The following is a 24,944-nucleotide window of genomic DNA, read 5'->3' on the forward strand; positions in this document are numbered from 1 at the left end:
CATCATCCGATGTTTTTTTTCCCCCCACCCAGGCCCACTTGACTTTGACGCAATCAATGTGATTTCTCAAATAACAGCTGCGTGTTCTCCTCAACACGTTGCAGTGGGCGTCTGTGAGGTCAAGCGGACAGCGCCCCGCGGTACGAACCCGGCAGAATCCCCGAGTTCGATTCCCGCTCACGACCATCAACGCCAGTGATGATCTGAATCGGTCCTGGGCCTCCCCTAGGTCGACTCAGCCTCAAATGAGCACCTGGTGCGGTGTGTGAACATCGGCACTAGGGAGACAAAGGCGGCCGGGCGTGGTGCTGGCCACCCACCTCTTCGTGTGCTGTTCCAGCTTTCATAGTTGCTCGCCCCAACAGTCTGTTACAGGCTATACGTGGGATCTCTGTCTGTGTCTCATTTGGGTCTCTCTCCCTCACTTTTCCTAGATTTCTTTCTTTAAAAAAAAACATGCATTATCTTCATGCCCTCGCTGGCTAAACCTGACTGCAGGAAAAAAAAGATATAAGCAACGTAGCAATGTTCCTGTACAAGACATTTTTTTTCATCAGCGCAATAAAACCTTGCTCAGAGATACGGTTCATATCATGTTGAGCCAACAAAGGAGCGGAAATTACATCTGAGAAGTGCGCAGAGTAGGCACAGATGACGTGGAATCGCGTGGAATTGTAAGTACACACACAGAGAAAGAGAGAAGTACACGGATTGTAGAATGAATGCGAATTAAATCCATCGTGGGAAACGTGAATGATTTCGCGCAGGGCTTTGATGCATCTCTCGCGATCGTAGATGCTCGTTAATGTGAATCGATGCATCGCTACATCCTTAATAACTGGTGCCAAACATGTACAGAAGAACCCCTCTTAACGACCACGCCTGTTAACGACTACTCGCTTGACCACGAGCCTCCATAGAGCCCAATGTGTAGTGTATAATGTAGTCTATAGTAGCGTAGTGTATAGTAGCGTAGTGTATAGTAGAACCCCTCTTAACGACTACTCCTGTTAACGACTACTCGCTTATCCACGAGCTTCTATAGAGCCCAATGTGTAGTGTATAGTAGTGGAGTGTATAGTAGTGTAATGTATAGTAGTGTAGTGTATAGTAGTATAGTGTATAGTAGTATAATAGTGTAATGTATAGTAGTGTAGTGCCTACATAGAGCCCAATGTGTAGTGTATAATGTAGTCTATAGTATATAGTAGTGTATAGTGTAGTGTATAGTAGTGTAGTGTATAGTAGTGTAGTATATAGTCGTGTATAGTGTAGTGTATAGTGTAATGTATAGTGTAGTGTATAGTGTAGTGTATAGTAGTGTAGTGCCTCCATAGAGCCCAATGTGTAGTGTATAATGTAGTGTATAGTAGTGTAATATATAGTATATACTAGTGTATAGTTAGTGTAGTGTATAGTAGTGTAGTGTATAGTAGTGTAGTGTATAGTGTAGTGTATAGTGTAGTGTATAGCGTAGTGTATAGTGTAGTGTATAGTGTAGTGTATAGTAGTGTAGTGTATAGTGTAGTGTATAGTGGTGTATAGTAGTGTAGTGTATAGTGTAGTGTATAGTGTAGTGTATAGTGTAGTGTATAGTAGTGTAGTGTATAGTGTAGTGTATAGTAGTGTAGTGCCTCCATAGAGCTCAATGTGTTCGCTTACCGACCATTCCCCTGTTAACGAAGTGCTGTTGCAGGTACAGTAAATATTAATTCATGCATTGCGTCACCATGTTTCTAATAATATTGTGTTTATAATTTTGTTAGTATCTTCATGTATTAATATCCATTGTTTAAATATTATAAAGTACTTTTATGGGTGAAAAGGGGTAACTTTCGATGCTACCGTAACGAATTAAGCCTTTAACGTGTATTTCCTATACTCGCTTTACGTCCAAATCACTTAGCGACCGGTGTCATGGAACCAATCGCCGTCGCTAAAAGGGGTACTGCCGTATGTCCACACATGTTTTTGAAATGCTGCTACCCAGAGCTACTGACCATCTGTGAAATAAAAACTGCTATACACCAGTAGAAATAAATAGTCTGATTCTGATACGTTTCTACATAGATATCGGCTTTTGCCGAGTTGTCAAATGTGGAATGCCTTCTAGCCCGAGGTGGCGTTTGAATGCTCGTGAAATGAATAATTGTCAAAAATGTTTTTCCCGTTTTGTTGCGAAACCCATCGCCTTGGGCTGGGGACCCGAGAGTGGCCACATCTGCCCGTGACCCCTGGATCTAGAGGTCACCTCTGTTGCCCGTTTGCCTAAATAACACGCTCTAGCGCATCAAAGGTTTGACTAAGTGCCGTGTACAATTGCACGCTCTTGTCGATGTGGAATGCCACCGCTGATGCTGCTGCTGATGATGGTGGTGCTGTTGATGATGGTACTGCTGCTGATTGTGCTGTTGATGATGATGGTGCTGCTGTTGATGATGATGGTGGTGCTGATGATGATAGTGGTGCTGATGATGATGGTGCTGCTGTTGATGATGAATGTGGTGGTGGTGGTGCTGGTGGTAATGGCCATGACAGAGTCATGATGGTTCTGATGATCATGATTATGGTTAATGAGGCAACGTTATCACTTTTGGCAGCCCGAAGCCAGGGGTGGAAATGTCGCGGTCCCTTGGCGGTGGACTGTCTTTCCATCGCATGAAGATTGCTCATGTCGTACAAAGTGATCCCAGAGGGCTGAGATATGCCACTGCTGATGGTGGTGGTGATGTTGTTGCTCTTAACGCTGCTGCTGCCACTGCTGATGAGAACAAATGTATTGCCACTGCTGATCATATCTTACGCAGATGTACGTCGCGAATTAACCCAAGGCGCTTTACAGCAATTGTAAAATTGTAACATACCTCCGATGAGCACGGTGGGCAACGTACGGTGCGAAAGAAATTAGACATACATACCAAGAGTGAGGGTTATTGAAAGTGTTGGCGTACTTATAGTTACTGCCCTCCTGCACGCGATTGGCTACTGCTGCTAATGCTGCTGATGAAACATATATTTCTCCACTTGCTACTTGCTGCTGCTGCCGCTGATGATGACGTCAATGGTATTGCTGCTGCTGCTGATGATGATGGATGATGCTGCTCCTACTGCTGCTAACTAATGAGCCCTCTGCTCCCGCAGTCCTAGCCTAGCGATTGCAACATTGTTTACGGCTGAGAGAACAAACGTACGAGGTGTATTCATGCTGAGACGCAGGGGTCACTTGGTAACAGGCGTTGGTGGAGCCTCGTGGGAGCGGAGTGTGATGTCACCTCTGCACCGGGCACAGCATCCCCTCACCCCGGAGAGGATAGGGCGTAAATGAGACGGATTCACCTCTGCCCGTCTGTCTCGTGAATTAAAGAAATTATTCTGGCGGCGCTGCTGATGCTGTCGCGTTGATAACGGTGCAGAATTACCATGAGCAAACTCCAAACTCAACACGTTCATCAATATACCACTGTGGCCTTTTAAAAAATGTGAATCATTGGCGACGTTTCGGGCATTGGCCCTTTTTTCATAGAACACAGGGAAGGCGGAGATGTAGATTCAAGAGAGGTAGAGTACACGTCTCTGGTCTGTTTCTCTACGTGTCTATCTCCACACCGATCGGCGTCTATCGCTGTCCATTTATCGCTCTTTTTTTCTCCCTGTTTGAACATCTTGTCACTCTTATTGTATCTCTGCCCCTCTCCCCTTGTTTGTATTAACGTCTGTGGTGGCATGGGGCAGTGGTTTAGCACCCCCGCCATGAGCTCTGTGAGCCAGGTTAAATTGCTGTTTGTGCCTACCATCGCCAGCTGCTATCCGGGACTGGCTTGGGCCTTCTCGACATTTGCTCAGCCTAGAATTAATACTTAGTGCGGTGTGCTCAACAATTAACACGAGGGAGACGTTTTCCTGATCTTCCACACCCTCGCGTGCTGTACTGACCTTAATAGCTGCTCGCTAACAATAATAATTCCTCTTCTTGGTTCTTTCGGTAATGTCACGTAGAGTGGAAATAATAAAATAATAAAAATAAAACATAATAAAAAATATATAATAAAATAGTCATATAATATATATAATATATAATAATATATTATAATATTATTTTATTATGTTTTATTTGTATTATTTTATTATTTCCATTCTACGTGACTTTACCGAAAGAACTAAGAAGATGAATCCCTGCAGTCACGAAAGCTTTAAATCGAAAAATAATAATTCCATTTATATAGCGATTTCACCAAGGGTCTCAAACGATTATGTATTTTTTTATAGACCACTCTGCCACCCCCCCCCCGCCCTCTCAATGTGCCAAGGCATCTCAGACCACCTCACATCTCATCTCAAACATTTGACAAGGCACCCACCCCCCAAGTGGCAGCTGTCACTGTGGGCACAAGGTGAGCAAAGCACACCTGGCCTGCGGACGGGCATTAGTCTGCCAGTTGGGGGGGCCGATGATCTCCGAATTCGCATCTATTCCATAATTTCGTATGGCTGTGTGTTCAGGAGGTTAACTTCCAATGTCCGCTAGCCACGAGAGGGCTTGAGAGGAGATTTTTTTTTTGCCGGACGACGTTGATTACCATGTGCCTCATCCCAAGCGGAGTCATCTGCCGTGTAATTTTACGAAATTGGCAAATTTGGATTAACGATGGATTCCTTCTGCCCCCTTCCCACCCTACTCCTCTCTCAGCGGCGCTCTACGTGATGGGGGCCCTGGGACCTGCTGCCGGGTACCTGCTCGGGGGATTCCTCATCGGGTTCCCCGAGTGGCCGGGGGAGCAGAGCTCCTTGAGCCAGGACGATCCTCGCTTCATTGGAAACTGGTAGGGACCCCCTCGAGTGAGGGTGAAGGTGATGATGTAGGCACCCCTCCAGTGAGAGTGAAGGTGATGATGTAGGCACCCCTCCAGTGAGAGTGAAGGTGATGATGATGTAGGCACCCCCTCCAGTGAGAGTGATGATGATGATGTAGGGACCCCTCCAGTGAGAGTGATGATGATGATGATGTAGGCACCCCATCCAGTGAGAGTGATGATGATGATGGCACCCCTCCAGTGAGAGTGATGATGATGATGTAGGGACCCCTCCAGTGAGAGTGATGATGATGATGTAGGGACCTCTCCAGTGAGAGTGATGATGATGATGTAGGCACCCCCTCCAGTGAGAGTGATGATGATGATGTAGGGACCCCTCCAGTGAGAGTGATGATGATGATGATGTAGGCACCCCATCCAGTGAGAGTGATGATGATGATGGCACCCCTCCAGTGAGAGTGATGATGATGATGTAGGGACCCCTCCAGTGAGAGTGATGATGATGATGTAGGGACCCCTCCAGTGAGAGTGATGATGATGGCACCCATCCAGTGAGAGTGATGATGATGTAGGCACCCCTCCAGTGAGAGTGATGATGATGATGGCACCCCTCCAGTGAGAGTGATGATGATGATGATGTAGGGACCTCTCCAGTGAGAGTGATGATGATGATGTAGGGACCTCTCCAGTGAGAGTGATGATGATGATGGCACCCCTCCAGTGAGAGTGATGATGATGATGTAGGGACCTCTCCAGTGAGAGTGATGATGATGATGGCACCCCTCCAGTGAGAGTGATGATGATGATGTAGGGACCTCTCCAGTGAGAGTGATGATGATGATGATGTAGGCACCCCCTCCAGTGAGAGTGATGATGATGATGGCACCCCTCCAGTGAGAGTGATGATGATGATGTAGGGACCTCTCCAGTGAGAGTGATGATGATGATGGCACCCCTCCAGTGAGAGTGAAGGTGATGATGATGTAGGCACCCCCTCCAGTGAGAGTGATGATGATGTAGGCACCCCCTCCAGTGAGAGTGATGATGATGATGATGTAGGGACCCCTCCAGTGAGAGTGATGATGATGATGTAGGCACCCCTCCAGTGAGAGTGATGATGATGATGATGATGTAGGGACCCCTCCAGTGAGAGTGATGATGATGATGGCACCCATCCAGTGAGAGTGAAGGTGATGATGATGTAGGCACCCCTCCAGTGAGAGTGATGATGATGATGATGTAGGCACCCCCTCCAGTGAGAGTGATGATGATGATGGCACCCCTCCAGTGAGAGTGATGATGATGATGATGTAGGCACCCCCTCCAGTGAAGGTGATGATGATGTAGGCACCCCCTCCAGTGAGAGTGATGATGATGATGTAGGGACCCCTCCAGTGAGAGTGATGATGATGATGATGTAGGGACCCCTCCAGTGAGAGTGATGATGATGATGTAGGGACCCCTCCAGTGAGAGTGATGATGATGATGTAGGGACCCCTCCAGTGAGAGTGATAATGATGATGGCACCCCTGCAGTGAGAGTGATGATGATGATGATGTAGGCACCCCTCCAGTGAGAGTGATGATGACGGTGATGAAGACGTACAGCACAGCGTCACGCACCCACAGCAGATCCAGAACAGTGCCAGGAATCTCAAGGTCAGGGCGGTGTGGAACCGGGGAGCCATCTGTGGTGGTGAATCCGCAAACTCCACCGTTGAGCCGAGAATAGGGGTCAAGACGGTAGGCTGGGAAGGTTAAGTGTGTGCGAGGTCTGACGATTGTACGCATTTGAGTTTTCTGTTTGGAACAGGATAGTATTGTTATTATTTCACGATGACGCTTGCTTATCCAGGAAATCCTCACTGAATCTCAGGCGGGTCCTGCCATGTTTTTGCATCCGCGTGCGAATGTTGCTGATGTGTGTAATCCCAATTAGGCACAGTACTTTTAAGGTAATGTTTTCAGTGTTTGGGGATGTTTGGCCAATGCCAGTTACATTGTACGTGTTTTTTTTAGCGATGGCACAAAACCGGCCAACATACAACCTACATGCAGAAAGACTTCCGAGTCCGGGACTCGAACCCAGGCCCTTCTCGCTGTGTGGCAAGAAGGGCCTGGGCAGGCAGGGCCTGAGACGTGGTCAAGGACCCAATTAACGTTGCCGCCATCGTAACGTTGCCACCCCGCTAACGGCTCCCCGTGCCGCGTGTTCCCGGCGTGCCACCCACCCCTCCGTGCTCCAGGTGGGGCGGCTTCCTCCTCTGCTCAATTGCCATGCTTCTCGTGGTCGTGCCCATGTTCGCGTATCCCAAGCGGCTGCCTCCCCGCTCCTCCCGCAACGCCAAAGGGCCTCCGACGAGTCTCACTTGGCCCGATGACCTCCAGTGGCGGCAGCAGCAGCAGGCGACGGGCAAAGTGAACGGGGAGGAGCAGGAGGAGGAGAGGAGGAGGAGGAAGGAGGTGGAGGAGGCTGAGTCGGCCAGCGTCCAGGACTCCGCCGTTTCCTGCACCAGCGTCTGCAGCATCGCCGTGAGCGTCCCGTCACCCGCCATGGAGGCAGGAGGGCGCGTCCCCCAGCGAACCTCAACGATGAACTTTGGCGAGGACATGCGAGGTGACCGCTTGCGGTAGCGTGACTGGGGGGTGGGGGGGGCTCGGCAAATGTCACGATTTCTCCTGGCAGTTTTGAAGGTGAAGAGAGATTCCCAGAGCGTTTTTGTTGTTGGCCGGACAGTTTGAGAAAGTGGCCAAATTTCTGCCTTCTGTTTATGATTTGGCTAATTTCCTGTGAACACTTCTATCGGGCTCACCATGCGGTCGGCTTCGTACGGTGAGAAAGAAGTTCAACGTAAGTACAAATGATGAATCTGTAACGCGGACTCGCGTTTTCTATAATGACAGAGTGATGCGTCGTGATAAGGAGGCCGTGTCGAGGTCGAGACCGTAACGTCGTCTCCACTTAGGTGGCTCCATAAAGTACGACCCAGCAATATCAGCGCTGCTGCTCTTGCACATGAGAATTACAAGCCCTGTGAGCCGCCCATTCACCTCTTAAAATGTTACTCTTGCTCCAGCTCCGCCGTTAGGTCTGCTGACTTGCCCGAATAAGGATGTTATGTACGTCATGCTAAAAAGGTTAATTGAGCGGCAACGCTCTTGCCAACGGAAACTGCAAGTGCTGAGTAGTGTATTGTAACGCGTGTGTTTGTTCAAGCAAGTGTGTGTGTGTGTGTCTCTGTTTGTGCTTCATTGGGGGGCCGTTGCCTAGCCGGTTAGCACGCTGCGCTACGAACCAGGCGACCCGAGTTTGATTCCCTCTCACGGCCAACATCTGAAACGGTCCTGGACCTCTCCTAGGTTGACTCAGCCTCAATTGAATACCTGGTGTGATGGGAAACATCTCCACTGGGGAGACAAAGGCGACCGGGCATGGATGCTGGCCACAGACCCCCTCGCGTGCCGTGGCGGCCTTCACAGGGTGCTCGCTAACAGCACTTGCCCCAACAGTGTGCGTAGGCTACACGGGGGATCTTCGTCTTTGTGTGCTTGCGGTGCAGAGCTTCCCCGTGCGGCGGTACGCATCATGGCCAACAAGCCCTTCCTATTCGTGAGCCTCTCCTACACGGCCGAGTGCGCCATCGTCACAGCACTCATCACCTTCATCCCCAAGTTCATCGAGTCTCAGTTCGGAGTCCCTGCTTCCCGAGCCAGCACCTACACTGGTAATCACTCCATCTCTCGCTCGCTCGTTCTCTCTTTCTCTGCCCATCTGTGTTTGTCTCACCCGTCTCTCTCCACCTCTCCCCCCCCCCCGCACCAATCTCTCTGACCATCTCCCTCTCGCCTTTCTCCCATCTCTCTCTCACTCTTCGTCCCTCTAACCACCTATCTCACATTCTCTCTCGCTCTTAACACTTATCACATTCCTGCGGAGGGAGCTGGTAGGAACGTTGGGTTGCTCGGTCAATGGCCAGGGTCAACGGCGGCGTGGTGTATTCCGCAAATATGCCCGACTGTGAGGGCGGGCACAAGCCGGCGTGAGTAGGTTGAACATTGAGTTTTATAAGGGCACCACGGGGTGACCAGCCCCTCCCCACCCAGCCCCACCCCTCCCACCCCGCACCCAGCCCCTCCCCACCCAGCCCCTCCCCACCCTCCCCTCTCCACCCAGTCCCTCCCCACCCTCCCCTCCCCACCCAGCTCCACCCTACCCACCCAGCCCCTCCCCACCCAGCCGCTCCCTGAACGACGTACGGACGGACACAATAATCCCTTGTGGGCTGGTGTAACCAGGAGGTTCCTACCAGTATCACCATCTCTCTCTGTCTCTAGTCTCTCCCACCCTCTCTCACTTACCATCTCTCTCTCTTTCTGTTTCTCCAGTCTCTCTCCATCTCTCTTACCATCCCCTCTCTATCACTCTTCATCTCTGCAACACGACAGTATCTCTCTCACACTCTCCACCTGTCTCGAAATCCCTCTCAATCGATCTCTCGCGTGTTCTCTCAAATTCCTCTCTGTACATCTCACTCACTAAGTTCTGTGTGTTTGTGTACGAGTCATCACGAGTCCACGACGCCTGTTTCACCTGATACCCTTGGCACCCTTTGCACAGGAGATGTTCCACCTCAAGGGATGATCCAGGTGAAATATGTTGATACGTGAACATAAAAATTGTCGACACATTCCACTCCCAATCTCCCTCTGTTTATTTGTTTTGTTTCACTGCACATTCACAACAACCGTCTCCCATGCTGGTGTCCTTGGGGCCACATGAATAAGGGCGATTGCCCGAAACGTCACCCGTTATATTTTTTCATTTTAAGGTCACAGTGTTATTGACTGATTATTAGTTGAGTATTCGTTATTGTTGTCAATTGTTCTTGTGCACCACTGCCAATGCAGCAGCATCATCTAACAGTGATGTCTCGTCTTACACAAAAGTTCCCGGAGAAGAAGTGAAAGTACAGAAAGAAAGCGTCTTGCCAACGAAAAATCAATGGCAAACTCGCGTATTGATTGCACCGAGCAGCTTCCGTTGACGCCACTCATTGTGCAATTCGTGACAAAACGAGTGGCCATGGAGACGTGGAGGGTGGATGGCAGGAGGGGGGCGGTAGAGGTCGATGGGTAAAATGCTTCATCATCACCGCCACCATCACTGACTGCTGCCGTGCACAAGGACACAGATGACTGCGAACAATCGATGCTTATTTTGAAATGATGTCATCTCCTCGCAGCGAGAAGGCTACTCTGCGAATTGAGTAGCATAGCAGCTGTGAGAGCCTAATGGCTACCAACTACAGCGAACGCCCCCCCCACCCGTACGACTATACACATTCACTTCCTCGAATTTCCATTTGGGCAAAATCAATTAAAAGGCGGCCCGAAGAAAGTTAAAATTAGTTGTTGTTGTTGAGCTGTCAGCCGATGAGCCCTCAGGGTCAGTTCCAACGCGGGGTTCATATACTTAACGTCAGAATGCAAATCTGATCGTCGTATGTATCGAAGGGAGAGAAATTCGGGTACCGCATTCGCCGCCGACTGCGCTACTCAAGGTGCGGTCAAACGCGCTGTTTTTGGGGTGATGTCGCCGCAGTCGCGTGATGCAGAATAAAGAATCTGAATATTTATCATGGAGAAATCCGATGAGCCATGAAACTCTTTTTCACAGACGCCCAGGAGATGCAGTGGGGCCGACCGCACTTCAGGCCCTGTTGCAAGTGAGCTAGGCAGCTTGCGAGCTATTGTGGGGAATTAGCAACAATGTAATGCAATAAATACTCTTAGGTTTTTTCGGTAAAGTCACGTAGGTAAAAAAATAATAAATAAATAATAAGTTCTAAAAAAAAATCTATTCCTTATTATTATAAATTATTTATTTATTTTACCTACGTGACTTTACCGAAAAAAATCTAAGAGTATGAATTCTTGCAGTCACGAAAGCTTCAAATCTGGAATTAATGCAATAAACTCAACACATTTGCCAATAACACTGTGGCCTTAAAAATATATATAAATATATAATGGGTGACGTTTAAGGCAGTGATCCTTCTGCATGGGACATTTCATGTACACATCGTATGTCCTGTGAAGAAGAGCAATGGCCAGACATGTCGCCTATTATATATTTTAGTTTTTTTTTTTAAGCCAAAGCAGCGTCGTTGGTGAATGTGTTTGAGTGTTTATGTTAATTGTGCATGTGCGCCACTGGGCAATGCAGCAGCAGCAGCAGCTGCAGCAGCATCGCCAACAGGATTTGTTGCACGCGATTGAATCGCAGCCCATCGTGCATTCCGACAAATCGACGACCAATTTCGCCATGGGAACGTGGACTTCCCACCACTGGGCCACGGCCGCCAAAAAATGAAATGAGCACTGCCACCAAATGCTCGAACGGGACGGTTGTGATTGTGCCCGCCTGGGCCAGGACTCATCATCGTGCCAGGCGCCGGCGTGGGCCTCCTGCTGGGCGGCTACATCATCAAGCGGCTGCAGATGAGCGCCTGCGAGGCCGCGCGACTCGCCCTCTGCTGCAGCGGCGTCTCCCTCCTCTGCTTCTCCACGCTCTTCATCGTCGGCTGTGAGAGCATCAGCCTGGGGGGCATCAGCATCCCCTACACCACCGGGTAACGAAGGGGGGGGGGGAGGCTCTATGTTGCCCACGTCCCCTTTCTACTCCTCGCGGTGAATTCGTATTCGATTGAAAGTTGGTCGTTGTCGTCGTTAGCAGCAGCAGCAGCAGCGGCAGTTAAAGCGTAGCAGCACAGGTACGAGCAGACGCAGCAGCAGCAGCAGCAACAAGAATGACCATTAGCGGCGGTGGCACGAGCACCTCCGATTAGCACGGTTGGCTACGTATGGCGCGAAAGAAGTTCAACACACGCGCACACACACACACCAGCGTCGGATTTGGCCGCGGTGACACCTCGATCGTCGAGGGGAGAGAGAGAGAGATATATGAGCTACCCGTCGGAGGCCGTTGGACTGCGAGAAGGGCTGGGTGCAGATGCAGCACTTGTCGTGGTTAAAAAATATATAGAGCGAGAGAGAGAGCGAGAGAGAGAGAGCGACATGGAGTAGGGAGAGAGCGGGTAGAGAGAGAGGGGGGCAGAGAGGGAGTAGAGAGAGAGGGAATGGGTAAGGAGGGCAGAACGTGACAACTTACGTGAAATCTTTCATTTAAAAAGGGGGGAGGGGGGGGGTTTACATAAAGCAAAGCATTAAAAAAACTAAATGATGAACGAAGCAAAGTGCCGACTACACCGAGCATCTCCTTGATTTCCTCTGATCGTTAAAAAAAAAGAAAGAGACGGCTGACCGACCGGTTCTCTCCCGCGCCGCGCTACGCTGTGCAGACCCTCGCTGACCGTGCGACAGCGCAACCTGACGGGCAGCTGCAACGTGCGCTGCGGGTGCCGCGCGGGGAGCTACTCGCCAGTGTGCGGCTCCGACGGGATCACCTACTTCAGCCCCTGCCTGGCGGGGTGCAGCGGCGTGATCAACGACACCGCCACGGGCGTGAGTGTGCAGCAGCAGCAGCAGTAGCAGCAGTAGCAGCAGCAGTAGCAGCAGCAGTAGCAGCAGCAGCAGTAGCAGCAGCAGTAGCAGCAGTAGCAGCAGCAGTAGCAGCAGCAGCAGTAGCAGCAGCAGTAGCAGCAGTAGCAGCAGCAGCAGTAGCAGCAGCAGCAGTAGCAGCAGCAGTAGCAGCAGCAGTAGCAGCAGTAGCAGCAGCAGTAGCAGCAGCAGCAGTAGCAGCAGTAGCAGCAGCAGTAGCAGCAGTAGTAGCAGCAGCAGCAGCAGCAAACCACCGCCGTTCGCCACTAAGTGGCGGTGACGTTGGCATCGCGCTTGTGCCAGGATAGTGCACTTTCAGGGTAGAGGAACTTCTGCGGCCGTCTGGAACGCTCTTCCTTCCGTTATTGGGATGCCACTGGAGCAGGGGTGGTCTCCTTGTAACAGACCAATAGCTAAAAAGCAATTCTAGATTTGAAGTTGTCGTAGCTCAACAGAATACCGTTAAGTTCTGCAAAGAGCCAAGTGCATACATTAGTGTGTGTGTATATTGATAGTTTTCGGCACAGCACGGGAGATATTCATTATTCTTGGTTCTTTCGGTAAAGTCACGTAGAAGGGAAATAATAAAGTAATAAAAATAAAACATAATAAAATAATATAATTATTTTTATGCTTTATTTTTCTTATTTTATTACAAAAATAAAAAATAAATATTATAATAAAAATGAAACATAACAAAATAATTATTATATTATTTTATTGTTTTCTTTTTATTATTTTATTATTTCCCTTCTACGTGACTTTACCGAAAGAACCAAGAAGATGAATCCCTGCAGTCACGAAAGCTTTAAATCGAAATTTTCATTATTCTTTGATACTGTTATAGTGTGTTCTACGTTACGCCGCATGAGGTTCAGGAGATGCCGGTTGGCCACCGCTGTACTGGAGCTGTGCCCCTTTAAATCATCTCGATTGAAAACTAATTTCCTTATAACTGCTTTACGTGTCGTCCTTCCTTTGGCTACGTGCATTGCCAAAGAAGTTATTCATACACGCTTACACACGTGAAGTGTTGAAGGCTTGCTGCTGGCAGGAGGTCACAGATCAGACCCGGGTGTCATGGGTTGACTGACAAGGATGACTGGCAAATACACCACCTGTGCTTCTTCCTTTGCATACTCCCAACACACATATGCAAGCATGCTCACACGCACAAAGACAAACACAAAGATTTCGATTTAAAGCTTTCGTGACTGCAGGGATTCATCTTCTTGGTTCTTTCGGAAAAGTCATTATTATTTTATTATTATTTCCCTTCTACGTGACTTTACCGAAAGAACCAAGAACCAAGAAGATAAACACAAAGATCTCCCCGTATAGGCTTCACATAATGTTGGGCCATTTATGTATGTACAGTATATTGAACTTCTTTTGCACCTTACGTCGCCAACCGCGCCCATGGGTCGGTTACGTACAGTGCTGTTAGCGAGCATCTATGAAGGCCGACACTGCACACGAGAGGGTGGATGGCCAACACCACACCCGGCCGCCTTTGTCTCCCGTGTGGCGATGTTAGACACATTACACACCAGGCATTCATTTAAGGCTGAATCGACCGGGGTATCTCAGAGCACTTACGTGCGATGAGCGACTTACATTGTCACCTGTTATGTAAATATATTTAAAAGGACACCACCCAGTGGCACCCGACCCTGTGTGGCACAAGGTGACTCTAAATCTTTGCCTCTGCGTTTTTCCTCCGCTCGGTTTTCTATTCTGTCCTTGCGCAAGATGTAAATATGGTTCGGGAGCAAAATTTCAATGTCGAGGTCTGCTGGCCACGACCGCAAATCCCGTAACTTGTCTTTAATTTTCCCCTTCACGAGTCAAATGCGCGCATCGGCCTGTCGACGTTCCGACGACGTTGACGGTTCCAACGGACCGGTGCCCGCGATGAGGAACGTCAAAGCCAGGCGGCACCGCGATGCGCGGGCCCAGCAAGTGAGGTGCTCAATTTGTACGCTCCGCCGTTGTTCCACTCCGCAGGCGCTGAACTTCACGGAGTGCACGTGCGTGCAAAGCCAGGAGGTGGTGGCGGCGGTGGCCACGGCGGTGGCCACGGCGGCCGTGTCGGCGCCGTCGGGTGGCGGTGCTGTGCCGGGCCTGGCCGGCCTCTTCATCGTGCGAACGAACCTCCACTCTGCCGGCTTCGCCGCGCCGGGCAAGTGCCGCAAGGAGTGTGGCACGCTCGCCCCGTTCCTCGTCTTCCTCTTCGCGGTGACCCTCATCACGGTGTGCGCCCAGCCCTCCGCCATCATTGTCACACTCCGGTGAGGGTCACGATGACTACGATGATGCCGATGACGCCGATGTTGATGACGACGACGGTAATTATTGAGCGCATTTGGTCATGGAGCTATCGTTCTTATGTAGGCGCAAAGTTATCGCGATGGAAGGTCGCTGCTGCGTTTCACAGACGCAGTCAGGAGTAGTTTTACAGCAGGGGGCAATGTTGTTGCTGTGAGTGTAATCCAAATTGAGTAGTTTGGGGTGTAATCTTTCGAATTGGGCAACTTTGGACCGCGATGCTAGAAAACAGTGGGCCGCTATTTTCCAACGATGTAACGGGAGCTTTGACGTCCACTGTAAAGCAGACGGCGTTTTTATTTTACTTTTTGCGGTTAATACAACCGCAGTAATAACCAGGGCGGCCTGTCGTTTCGAACCGTGTACCTCCACAACAAGCAAGGGGGAACGCGCAGCCGCACGGCCATGCAGGTTGTGCCTGCATAAACCAATCTTTCCATTCCACGTGAACCACAACACGCTGAACAAAATACGGCACCATCCAAAAACAAAATAGCGGACAGCGATAACAATGATAAAAATAATAATTATAATTATCTCAGAATTATGAGTTATGAGGCTCGTTTTTCACAGATGTCGAGTTATCAAAGAAAGCAAAACGGTTTCAACAAAGTCCTGCAATTGGATTATTTATATTCCAACTTTTTATTCAAGTGTGGCTGTCCGTGACCTCATCACTGGTTCAAAATAAAGTTTTAATTTTTCTTGGTTAGATCGTGTAAATATAAATGTGTCGTTAACCCACCACCACCCGACGTGGCCAATCGGTAACGGGTTGCCAAGTAAACAAAACGTGACAATTAGTTACCACTTGAGCACACCCCGGGTGTGTTGGAGAGTTAAACCCACGACGTTTACTATTCGGCCGCCAAGGCAAACAGCGAATCAGGAGTGGGAATGTAACTCACCTCCGACTAGCACGGTTGCCTCCGTACGGTGCGCGAAAGAAGTCCACGATACATGCATGCAACGTTACGAGGGAGTCGAGATGTGACGCTCACAGGTTGCGACTCTGTACCGACCGCTTGCCGAAGAACCTGGTGCCTTGTGTAGCTGCAGCAGCAGTGGCAGCAGCAGTGGCAGCACACACCAACAACGGCAAAGCGCACGGCAGCAGCAGATGTATCGTGCAATGAGGGTTTGCATGCAGGCGGAGATAACTTATTTTCCACCCAGAAATTCAATGCTTCTGGTTGATAACGCTTTGTTCATAGCGAGCAGTGGTATTCCTACGGATAGTCTTGGCCTTGACATAGGAATGTGGGATGTCCACCACTAGCCCAATGCTGCCGATGGAGAGCAGTGGTTGATCAAGCAGACACTTAGGCTTCACGTATATATATAAATATACATTGCATTGAGCTCTTTTGTTGTTGTTTTTGCTGCCTTGCCCAAGCTTGATAAATTGGACTAATGCACTGAATTAATGTATTTACAATTCGTGCCTTGTTTTCAATTTATTTGTATTTCGCACTACTATTGTGTTTTTGAATCGTTTGCTGTTGTAACTTGCTGACTCCCCCCCGCCGCCCCCAAACAGGACATCTGTGAAAAAAAGCTTCATAGCTCATCGGATTCCTCCTCCCAGTCTGAACTAAGACTCTGAAGATTCTGATTCCGATTGAGCTAAACTATATTGAACTCATCCGCACTGAACCGAAACGCTTTGTGGATGTTGTTCTTCGACTCCCTTTCTCCCCCCCCTCGCCCACATCCTCCAACCCCTGCCCCCTGATCCGGGGGTTCAGGTCATTCCCGGAGCGAGATCGTCCCTTCGCCCTGGGGATGCAGTTCGTGCTCCTCCGAGCCCTGGGTGAGAGGCGCGTTCCCCCACTGTCGCTCAGCAATTTCCCGGCTCGCGATTGGATCCTTTTTTTTCGTTTTTCCGGAGGTTTATTTGTTTGTTTTCTTGTCATTGACATTGTGTTTAAATAGGATGCTGTGTAAAATAATTATTTAGTTATTTAAACTAAACCAAAACACTTTTTATTTTATTTTACCAGCTAAGGCCCACTGAGCTATTTTGCTCTTTTTCAGAAGTGACCTGGCAACAAACGTGGCTTATCACGTGGGCATTGATAGCAGCCAAACACTCTAAATTACTGAGTGCAAATTACTTGATTGGGATTACAAGCGGCAATGTCGCGTGTAATATTTGCATACTTCAAATATAAAGGCGTCAGGGTCGGGATCGAACTCTTAGGTCGACTCAGCCTTGAATGTGTAACCGAGCGCAGTGCGTAGGTATCGCCGCTGACGATGGTGTACACGCGTTTTAATGGCCACGCTATATCTCACTCGCGCACCGTGCTAGCCTTAACGGGTGCTTACGAACACCACTATACCCAATAGTCTTTAAAATCCCGTGCGGGGGATTTTTGTCTTTCGCGTGTGCATGTGCGCGTGTGCGTGTGGAGCATCAGCGTAGCGGTTAGCGCGCTGCGCTACAAACCCGGCAAACCGAGTGTCGATTCTCGCTCACGGCCAACACCAGTGACGATTATCTGAACCGGTTCTGGGCCTCCCCTAGGCCGACTCAGCCTAAAATGAGTACCTGGTGCGGTGTGTAAAACATCGCCAGTTGGGAGACAAAGGCGGCCGTGCGTGGTGCTGGCCACCCACCCCCTTCGTGTGCCGGTGTGCAGGCCTTCATAGACGTGCTCGCTAGCCAGCACTTGCCCCAACAGTCTGTTGATGCTACACACGGGTGGGGGGGGCAACTTTCCCTTTGTCATGCAGCCTACATCCCGACACCCATCTACTTTGGCGCGGTCATCGACACCACGTGCATGCTGTGGCAGAGCGACTCGTGCGGCGTCGTGGGCTCGTGCCTCGAGTACGACAGCACGGCGCTGCGCTTCGTCTACTTCGGCATGGCCGCGGGACTCAAGGTGGCCGCCTTCGTCTTCCTCTTCCTCGCCTGGCACCACGTGCGCCGGAGCGCCGACGGTGGCTCGGGGGGGGGGCCCCGTCCCGGCGAAGACAAGGACGGCGTCCGCGTCAACTCCGTGTCGTCGCTCGCCGGCGTCGAACGGACCGTCGCGCCGCCAGTCGGCAGCGCCGTGTCAGCCTCCGACTCGGCCTTCACGGCGGCGTCGCTGGGATCCGTGGAGGCGGAGACGCAGATGCGATCGTCGTCGCGCTCGCTCGGGGAGCCCCGGGCGGGTGGCTACGCGGAGATGGCCACGGTGGCCACGGCGGCACGAGCGCGGTCGCTCGCCTGCGTGGCGGACGGGCGCTCCGCTCTGCCGGGGGACGACGGCCGGGCGACGATTTCCACCAGACTCTAGCGGCTGACGCTCGCTCACTCGCTCGCTCGCACGACGGCTCGCCCGTTCAATTAGGAGGGGCCGGGGAGATGAGGTGCAGTGGACGGGGATAGACGTCGGGGCTTTGACGGGAGGATTGCGCGAGGGTTTCATTTCGGATTGGGTCGCTGAAGTGAACCCATGCCCTCGAGTCGACTCGGCGAGGCGCGTGTCCACGCTGTGTGTCGGTGTGTCTTGTCGCGGTATCCATGCCGCAGCCTGTGCCCCCTTGGAAGGCTTTGAGGAGCACGATCCACGGGTTGAGAACCGCGGGATTAAGAAGTTACAGATGCTTAGGTGTACAACTTCGTTTCGCTTCGGGGTTAGGATTATGATGAGTTTACCGTTGTGGTTAGGGTTGTGGTAAAAGCTAAGCTGAGAAATTGACAGATTTAGGGTGTAAGGTTCATCTCCGATCTAAGTCAGAAAAAGCTTTGTTCTCAATGTATCCAATTTCATTTATCTGCAGACGAGTCACTCTGGAATTGTATCTGAGATGTGTTCAATTCATCCTGTTAGGATTAGGTACTTGGAACATTTGTCCCAGGGTTATATTTAAGATTAGGGTCACATATATGAGGTTAGCATTCATATTAAATGTGTGCTTAGTATTAGATTTAGGAAAAGATTCACGTTGGGGTTGGATTCAGGACAGGTGCGATGGCTCTTCATGGATGGAGTCAGGGCTGCAGACGGGGCTACAGATAACGCCAGAAGGCAGAGTTAGAGCCAGGGCTAGTGTGAGGATGTTTACAGTCTGAGCTAGGGCAACCTTTGGGTTAGCGGTAAGACAAACGTTACGGATAGGGGTAGAGTTAAGAGCTAGTTGAGGGGCATTATAGCAAGTTGGGGGTTAAAGTTGGAAATATAAGCGTCATGGTCACAATCTTTGTTTTGTTTAGGTTTCGAGAGAACAGGCTAAAATTTGATAACACCCAACTTAATTTGGGCCATGTCATCTCAGCAGCCATGATTAATCTACTGCTGATTGAAGGCCTCCCAAACCGCCGGAAACCTCCCATGATCTGACGATGCAAAGATCAATCCAGCACCTGCACACTGCCTGATTTAATCTGCATGTGTTATTGGCATGTGTAAAAAAAAAACATATATTTATCTGTTGGCTTCCACGCAATCGATGTTCATCGATGAAACCGATGCACCTTGCTCCCCCAGTTGTTTCCCCGCTGTCTAATTTCGTGGATTGCGTTCGCTCCCTTAGCCGAGAAGTAACATTCGCTGTGTTGTCCACGCGCCGTGTAAATAATCGACAGTCCCATGCGCGACCGAACGCGTGCATTGAGAGTGGAAGGGGCGACGTTCATTTAAAGCCCTTGCAGCGTTACTTGCCTTGATGCTTTTGTGCATTGCGTGCCATGGCCCTCTCGAGGCCGACACCATGCAAGTGACATCTCCGATGGCTTTGGTCCCTTTTGCATTGCAGGTTCAATGCTGCCCCCTTGCGCCAGTAGAGATAGCTGGACCAAGAGGCCTGTGCGTATCCGACTCATCACCACGCAATTGCTTGGAGCCCGCTGAAGGCTTATTAATTAACTTTTGTTATCCTTGCCAGTTTTACGAAAGTTAATTAAAATTTAATTTCAGCCTCTCGTTTTTTTCATTCGGTAAATGTAACGCCGTTCATAAATAAGGTATTTACGACGAGTGTAAGCAATTTAAATACGTATTTATTCACGTTTGCATTTCACGTCGTATATAATCACCGAGCATATCTTACTAATTTTTGTCATAGCAATAATATATAACCCTTTATTTACACAGGCAGAGCCTCAATTAATCACGATACTTTATTTTAGGGGAGGACCGTGCCTTGGGATGTTTACCCAGTTTAATTAACGAGCCCCTCGGCAGTTAACAGAAAACCACGGGGCTCGGACCTGAGTGAAAATTGGTGATAGAGAGCGTGATCGCCTACTCTCATTAAGAAAACCTTGACACGGGCTTACCGAGACGCAACCGTATGCTTTCTTATTCGATAAATGTAGTTTAAAAGCCGGTGTGTATATATACACAGAATACACGGTAAAATATTATGACATGATCATTGCATAACCGTAAGGCCTAACATGATACTATTTGAGTTGGTGGCTTTTTCTTTATAGCCGACGTCCCATTGTATGTATAATATGTATTTGTAGGAGAGTGGCTCAAGTTAACTTGCATATTTGTGTTCCTAAATGCTGTCAAATGTATGTGTCCCAATCTGTAGGTGTTACATGTGATAAGCTAACACTTTTAGAGAAGATCCAACGGCTGTGACTCTGTTTGGGTTGAACATCGGGCTGCCACCTTTCTACAAACCAAACACGCACACGTGTTTCTCAATCAGCACAAGGTCTACTCTCAAAACGCAGCAACACAGGGACCAGATCTCGGTACAATTAATTTCTGCCGCCCGAAAACAGGACATGCCAATTCCTGGACTGCCCAGGTGAAACCCTGACAGTTGGCAACACTGTTTGGCCACGTGATGTCTGGAATAGAACTCAACATTGGATCGGGCACAAAATTAAACGGAACGAGATATAAGGGAAGAGCAAAGATGCGGTGGCTTGACATGGTGAAGATCGCTCTTGAACAGGATTGGTGACAGGCAAAGGAAGCTGTGAAGCCAATGCGAGACGAAAAGAGGTGGAAACATGTTATTGTTTGGCCCCATCTTCGATAAAAGAAGAAAGGGAACTAATATAAGAAATGTTAAAGAATGACAGATCGTTGATTGTGAACCGGCAGTAGCAACGTCTGGCGTTGTGTGCGTGAAGTGACGTCACAATTGTGCAATGCAGTATGGGGTATTTCCAAGATGGTGGCGAGCATATACTGTGGGACAGCAGCATCGAGTTTTGACGTTTTCTGCTGAAGGGAAAATTCCAAAGCTGCTGACATTTTCAGGCGATTAGCGCAACGGATCGGTTGATGCGTTGCCTCACACGTGGAAGTGTGTTTGAGAGGTGCAATAGGTTTAAAAGTGGATGTGAGACGGTAGAAAGGTGATAATGGGGTGTGAAAGCAGATACATGTATTCCCAAAATGGCTGAATACACGTGCTGAAGATCTATGCAAATGTTGTGGGATTGTGTGCTGAAGTAGTAGCTAGACGGAATGTTTTATTTAAGTGACAACCCTTACTAATTGGCTGTGTTGGGTGGTGGCGGGTTTAACGTCACATGAATATTTACGCGACCTAACCCAAAAAAACATTTACCACTTCCTGCAGAATTCTACGTTTCTGGAATTCAGACGTGTTTTTATTTAGAAAATTATGATTTTCTGGCCTACGCTATGTTGCTGTTATGATTGATTTTCTCAGCCACTTACACCTTTCAATATGTTTGGCATTGCGGCACCAGGGGAAGGAACGAACCCATTAAAAACAATGAGTTGGAACTTCAATCACTTTCACTTCACTTTAAAACGATCCGTAACTAAGCATGCAGATTAACCTTGAACCAGCCTCATATCAAGGCCTACGTGTATATCTCCACACAAACACTATTAGCAGGTAATCCCTGTGTAGAGGCAGGGTTTCATTTCTCACTCGGTATTTTCCGGAATGCTGCCAGGCTGATGGATTTTTGGCGTAAGGTACTACCACTAGAGTACAATGTATGCCTATACATATTACTATTTACCGTATATTCGCTATAATAATGTCAACAAGTTTAGGACAAAATAAGGTTAAATGGATGTGGCATGATAAAATAGTTCCTGGAATTGCATTCTGGACTATTGCGGGATAAATTAAGCACTATGTGTTGGTTATATTTGTATGGGTAATATATAACCCACAGCGTTTTGCTGTATAATATATCAACCACAGCTGTTATTCCCCATGGTTATGGTTAATGTACCCATGAATACACATAATGCTCGCTAATTTGCCAAGCATTTAAGCATCGTAATAAATTGTAGCGTGGCCAGTGAACCTCAGGAATATAATAGCTTAGTAGTGCATTAACATTACAATAGGGGCTTAATGTGCTGAGGATGAAGCATTTTCTAAAGCCACACGTTATGACGTCGCCCGCATGCGGTGTAGCGTCGGCCAGACGGCTCAGCGGTAGAGCCAGAACCTTGCAATCAGAAGTTTGCGAGGTCAATTCCTAGTTGGGGGTTGGGGGGGGGATAGGTTGACTGCCCATCATCTCTGCAGGGTTGATCAGCAATGTGAACCACCTTGTGGAGAAACCAACAGTGTTTTTTAAATCCTTTATATTAAGTTCACTTGCTTGCTTGCGCGCTTACGACCGTGCAAATCTTTCGGTCGTTTTTTAACCCACTTCCAGTGATCCAATCGAGCTGACATTTTGCACACAGACTCGTTGTGCGTGACAATTTATTTTCGTGAAAAAAAATTCCAAAATTTTACACTTTTTAGGAAAAACAATTTTTCATATTAAATTTAAAATACCAATGTGATAAAAATGAAACTCTTACTCAATAAAAACAGAAATGAATAATAAAATAAAACCGATGCCACGCATTTAAAGGATTTATAGTGAAAAACTTTGTTTTTACGGGTTAATGTTTCCCTATGGAGAACTCGGCGCCGCCATAGGAAAGTGGAAATGTCCACCGTTGGCTCGATGGATGTAAACAGGAGATGAGCGATACTCGTTTGAGCAAAAAATCACATTGACTTTGGGATGGCTTCCCGTAACACATCTGACCTCAATCTATTATCCAGTGACTCATTTAAATTGCAGGGTATTCATTAACACATCTACCTACCTAGGAATTCAAGCTTTCACTATTATTAATGTTGTTTGGTGTTTCAACAACAAAAACACGCAGTATTTAACTTGATTTCACGTAAGTTTGCATTTCAAAGAGACCTTGCACAGTGCACTTCTTGGGACGGAGCTATTATTTCCAGATTAATATTTTTCGTTGTCATTATTTGCATTGTTTGTCTTTTTGGCTTCTGCGCTACCAGTAGTTTCCTAACCGTGTTGCCGACTGCACGCAACTCATTCCATTGTCGACAATCCACCCCTCCCCCCTCTAAATAGGCCCGCTCGGCAACAACCTTGGAACCCAATGTCCCCTGACCCAGCAAAGAATTACAATTTGCTCGCTCTCTCTCTCTCTCTCTGCATTGCCACTTCTAAAACGAGAAGTTAGTAGATGGAAGGGAAGAGAACGAGGGAAAGGCCCAAGGGTCGCGATGTCAGAGGAGCTGATGGAACTGGGACGGTCGTCGTCACAAAGAAGAGGGCGAATGGCAGATGATGGGAAGGATGGATAAGGTGGCAGCCTTAGTACGAAGGCAAAGCGCAGAAGAAAAAGATTCATATCAGCGCTACCTCTGGGACTTTCCCCTCTCCCCACTAAAGATGGGGGTAGGGGGGGGGCGTTGCAACAATTATGTAATCCCTTTCAATAGGTAACGAGACGTAGTGATCGTGTAACTTATCTGGGGGGCTGTGCAATTTGTGGGGTTTAATATTGCGTCGTCATTGTGGCACGACTGCGGCGTTCGCGTGGCAATATTTATCAATTCCGGAGGTTGTCACTAGGTGGCAGGGAACACCGCGTGATTGATGACGGCGACGTCTTTGCACAACTGCAAATTCGGAGAGCGGTGATATTTTGTATGTGGTGGGTTTTGTTTTCTCCCCTGGGGAGTGGTAGTGTAGCGGTTAGCGCGCTGCGCTACGAATCCGGCGATCCGAGTTCGATTCCTGCTCACGGCCATTTGATCCGGTCCTGGGCCTCCCCTAGGTCGACTCAGCCTCAAATGAGTACCTGGTGCGATGTGTAAACATCGCCACCCACTCCCTTGTGTGCCGTGCTGGCCTTCGTAGGTGCTCGCTAACAACACTTGCCCCAACAGTCTATTCAGGCTATACGGGGGATATTTGTCTTTATATCCTCTGGGTGTGAAGGCAAGTGAGGTTAAACTGCAATACGGTGACTCTCTTTCACTGCCTTTGTTTCACATCCTTTCTCCAAGACTTTTGTGGATCGGGCATTGCGTATAGGCATGTTGTATGGTCTGTTCTGGATGAACACAGTCGCTCTGCACGTGATATTTACTCGCAGACTATGCATCAGATTCTCCCAGTGGCGTCTAATTGTTCGAAATTCGTGTGTAACTATTCATCCGTAACGGTGATCCTTTGCTGAATGGTGGCGACGTTTTGCAACGGAATGGAATAGTTCTCGATCGGAGTGCACGCAACCTGACGACGACCGACCGATCGATCAACCGACTGACCGACCGACGGCGACGGGATGGACCGCCGAGGAATGGAAGTGGTGTTGCGGAACAATGCCACAGGGCGCACACATCCTAATTCGGAACGTTCAAGATACGGCCGAGACTCTAGCCCCGTTTGGAATTCCATCTGTGCGGACGTCTGAAAGAAGATCGAGGTTTGTGCGAGACGGTTTGAGAGCGACGGGGCAGCGAGATAAAAAAAAATGTTTTTCCAGTTGTGGGTCCAAACCGTGAGAGGGTGGTGTACGTGGAGACGCGGCCCATCGCATTGTCACCGGAAAATAATCCTCTGCAGCAAAACAAAAGACGAAAAAAACTTGTCCCTTTACTTGTTGAAACACGCTCTGTGGCATTCTCTGGGAATTGTGGCTCCTCGTGGTCCTAGGTGAGGCGGCTTTGATGAAGAAAACGTGCGTCCGACTGAAGAGAGAATGGCTTATGCAACAACAAGCTGACATCAGGGAAATGTGTCCCCTTATAAAGGGGGCCGACCACTATGCAAGCGTCACTGCTGGCATTGGAGGCAGCGCTTTATTTTTACTTTCGAACTTGCAGGGTTTGGAGTGAGCATCCATTCCAGCTGTTCGCGTTGACCAGATAAAATGGGCAGATTTTAGTTGTTGTTGTTCTTGTAGACTACAATTCTTCACCAACGACGATATTTAAAGATGCTCGATTTGAAATGTGAAGGGGA

The 24,944-nt window shown here is 48.8% G+C and overlaps 1 protein-coding gene across 1 annotated transcript in view; it reads left to right on the top strand.

The window, feature by feature from the left end:
- The window catches only part of LOC144724978 (solute carrier organic anion transporter family member 5A1-like), a 31,396-nt gene extending 13,388 nt beyond the window's left edge, over positions 1-18,008 (top strand). The window contains exons 3-10 of the mRNA XM_078604347.1: positions 4,688-4,820; positions 7,057-7,427; positions 8,371-8,535; positions 11,244-11,442; positions 12,172-12,334; positions 14,378-14,661; positions 16,447-16,511; positions 17,438-18,008. Coding sequence (XP_078460473.1) covers positions 4,688-4,820; positions 7,057-7,427; positions 8,371-8,535; positions 11,244-11,442; positions 12,172-12,334; positions 14,378-14,661; positions 16,447-16,511; positions 17,438-17,988 — 1,931 coding nt within the window. The 3' untranslated portion in view covers positions 17,989-18,008. The remainder of the gene's footprint in view (positions 1-4,687; positions 4,821-7,056; positions 7,428-8,370; positions 8,536-11,243; positions 11,443-12,171; positions 12,335-14,377; positions 14,662-16,446; positions 16,512-17,437) is intronic.
- Positions 18,009-24,944: the final 6,936 nt, after the last annotated feature.

The sequence above is a fragment of the Lampetra planeri genome, chromosome 22 (assembly GCF_965212315.1).
Source record: "Lampetra planeri chromosome 22, kcLamPlan1.2.h2, whole genome shotgun sequence".
In the NCBI taxonomy this organism is placed as follows: Eukaryota; Metazoa; Chordata; class Hyperoartia; order Petromyzontiformes; family Petromyzontidae; genus Lampetra; species Lampetra planeri.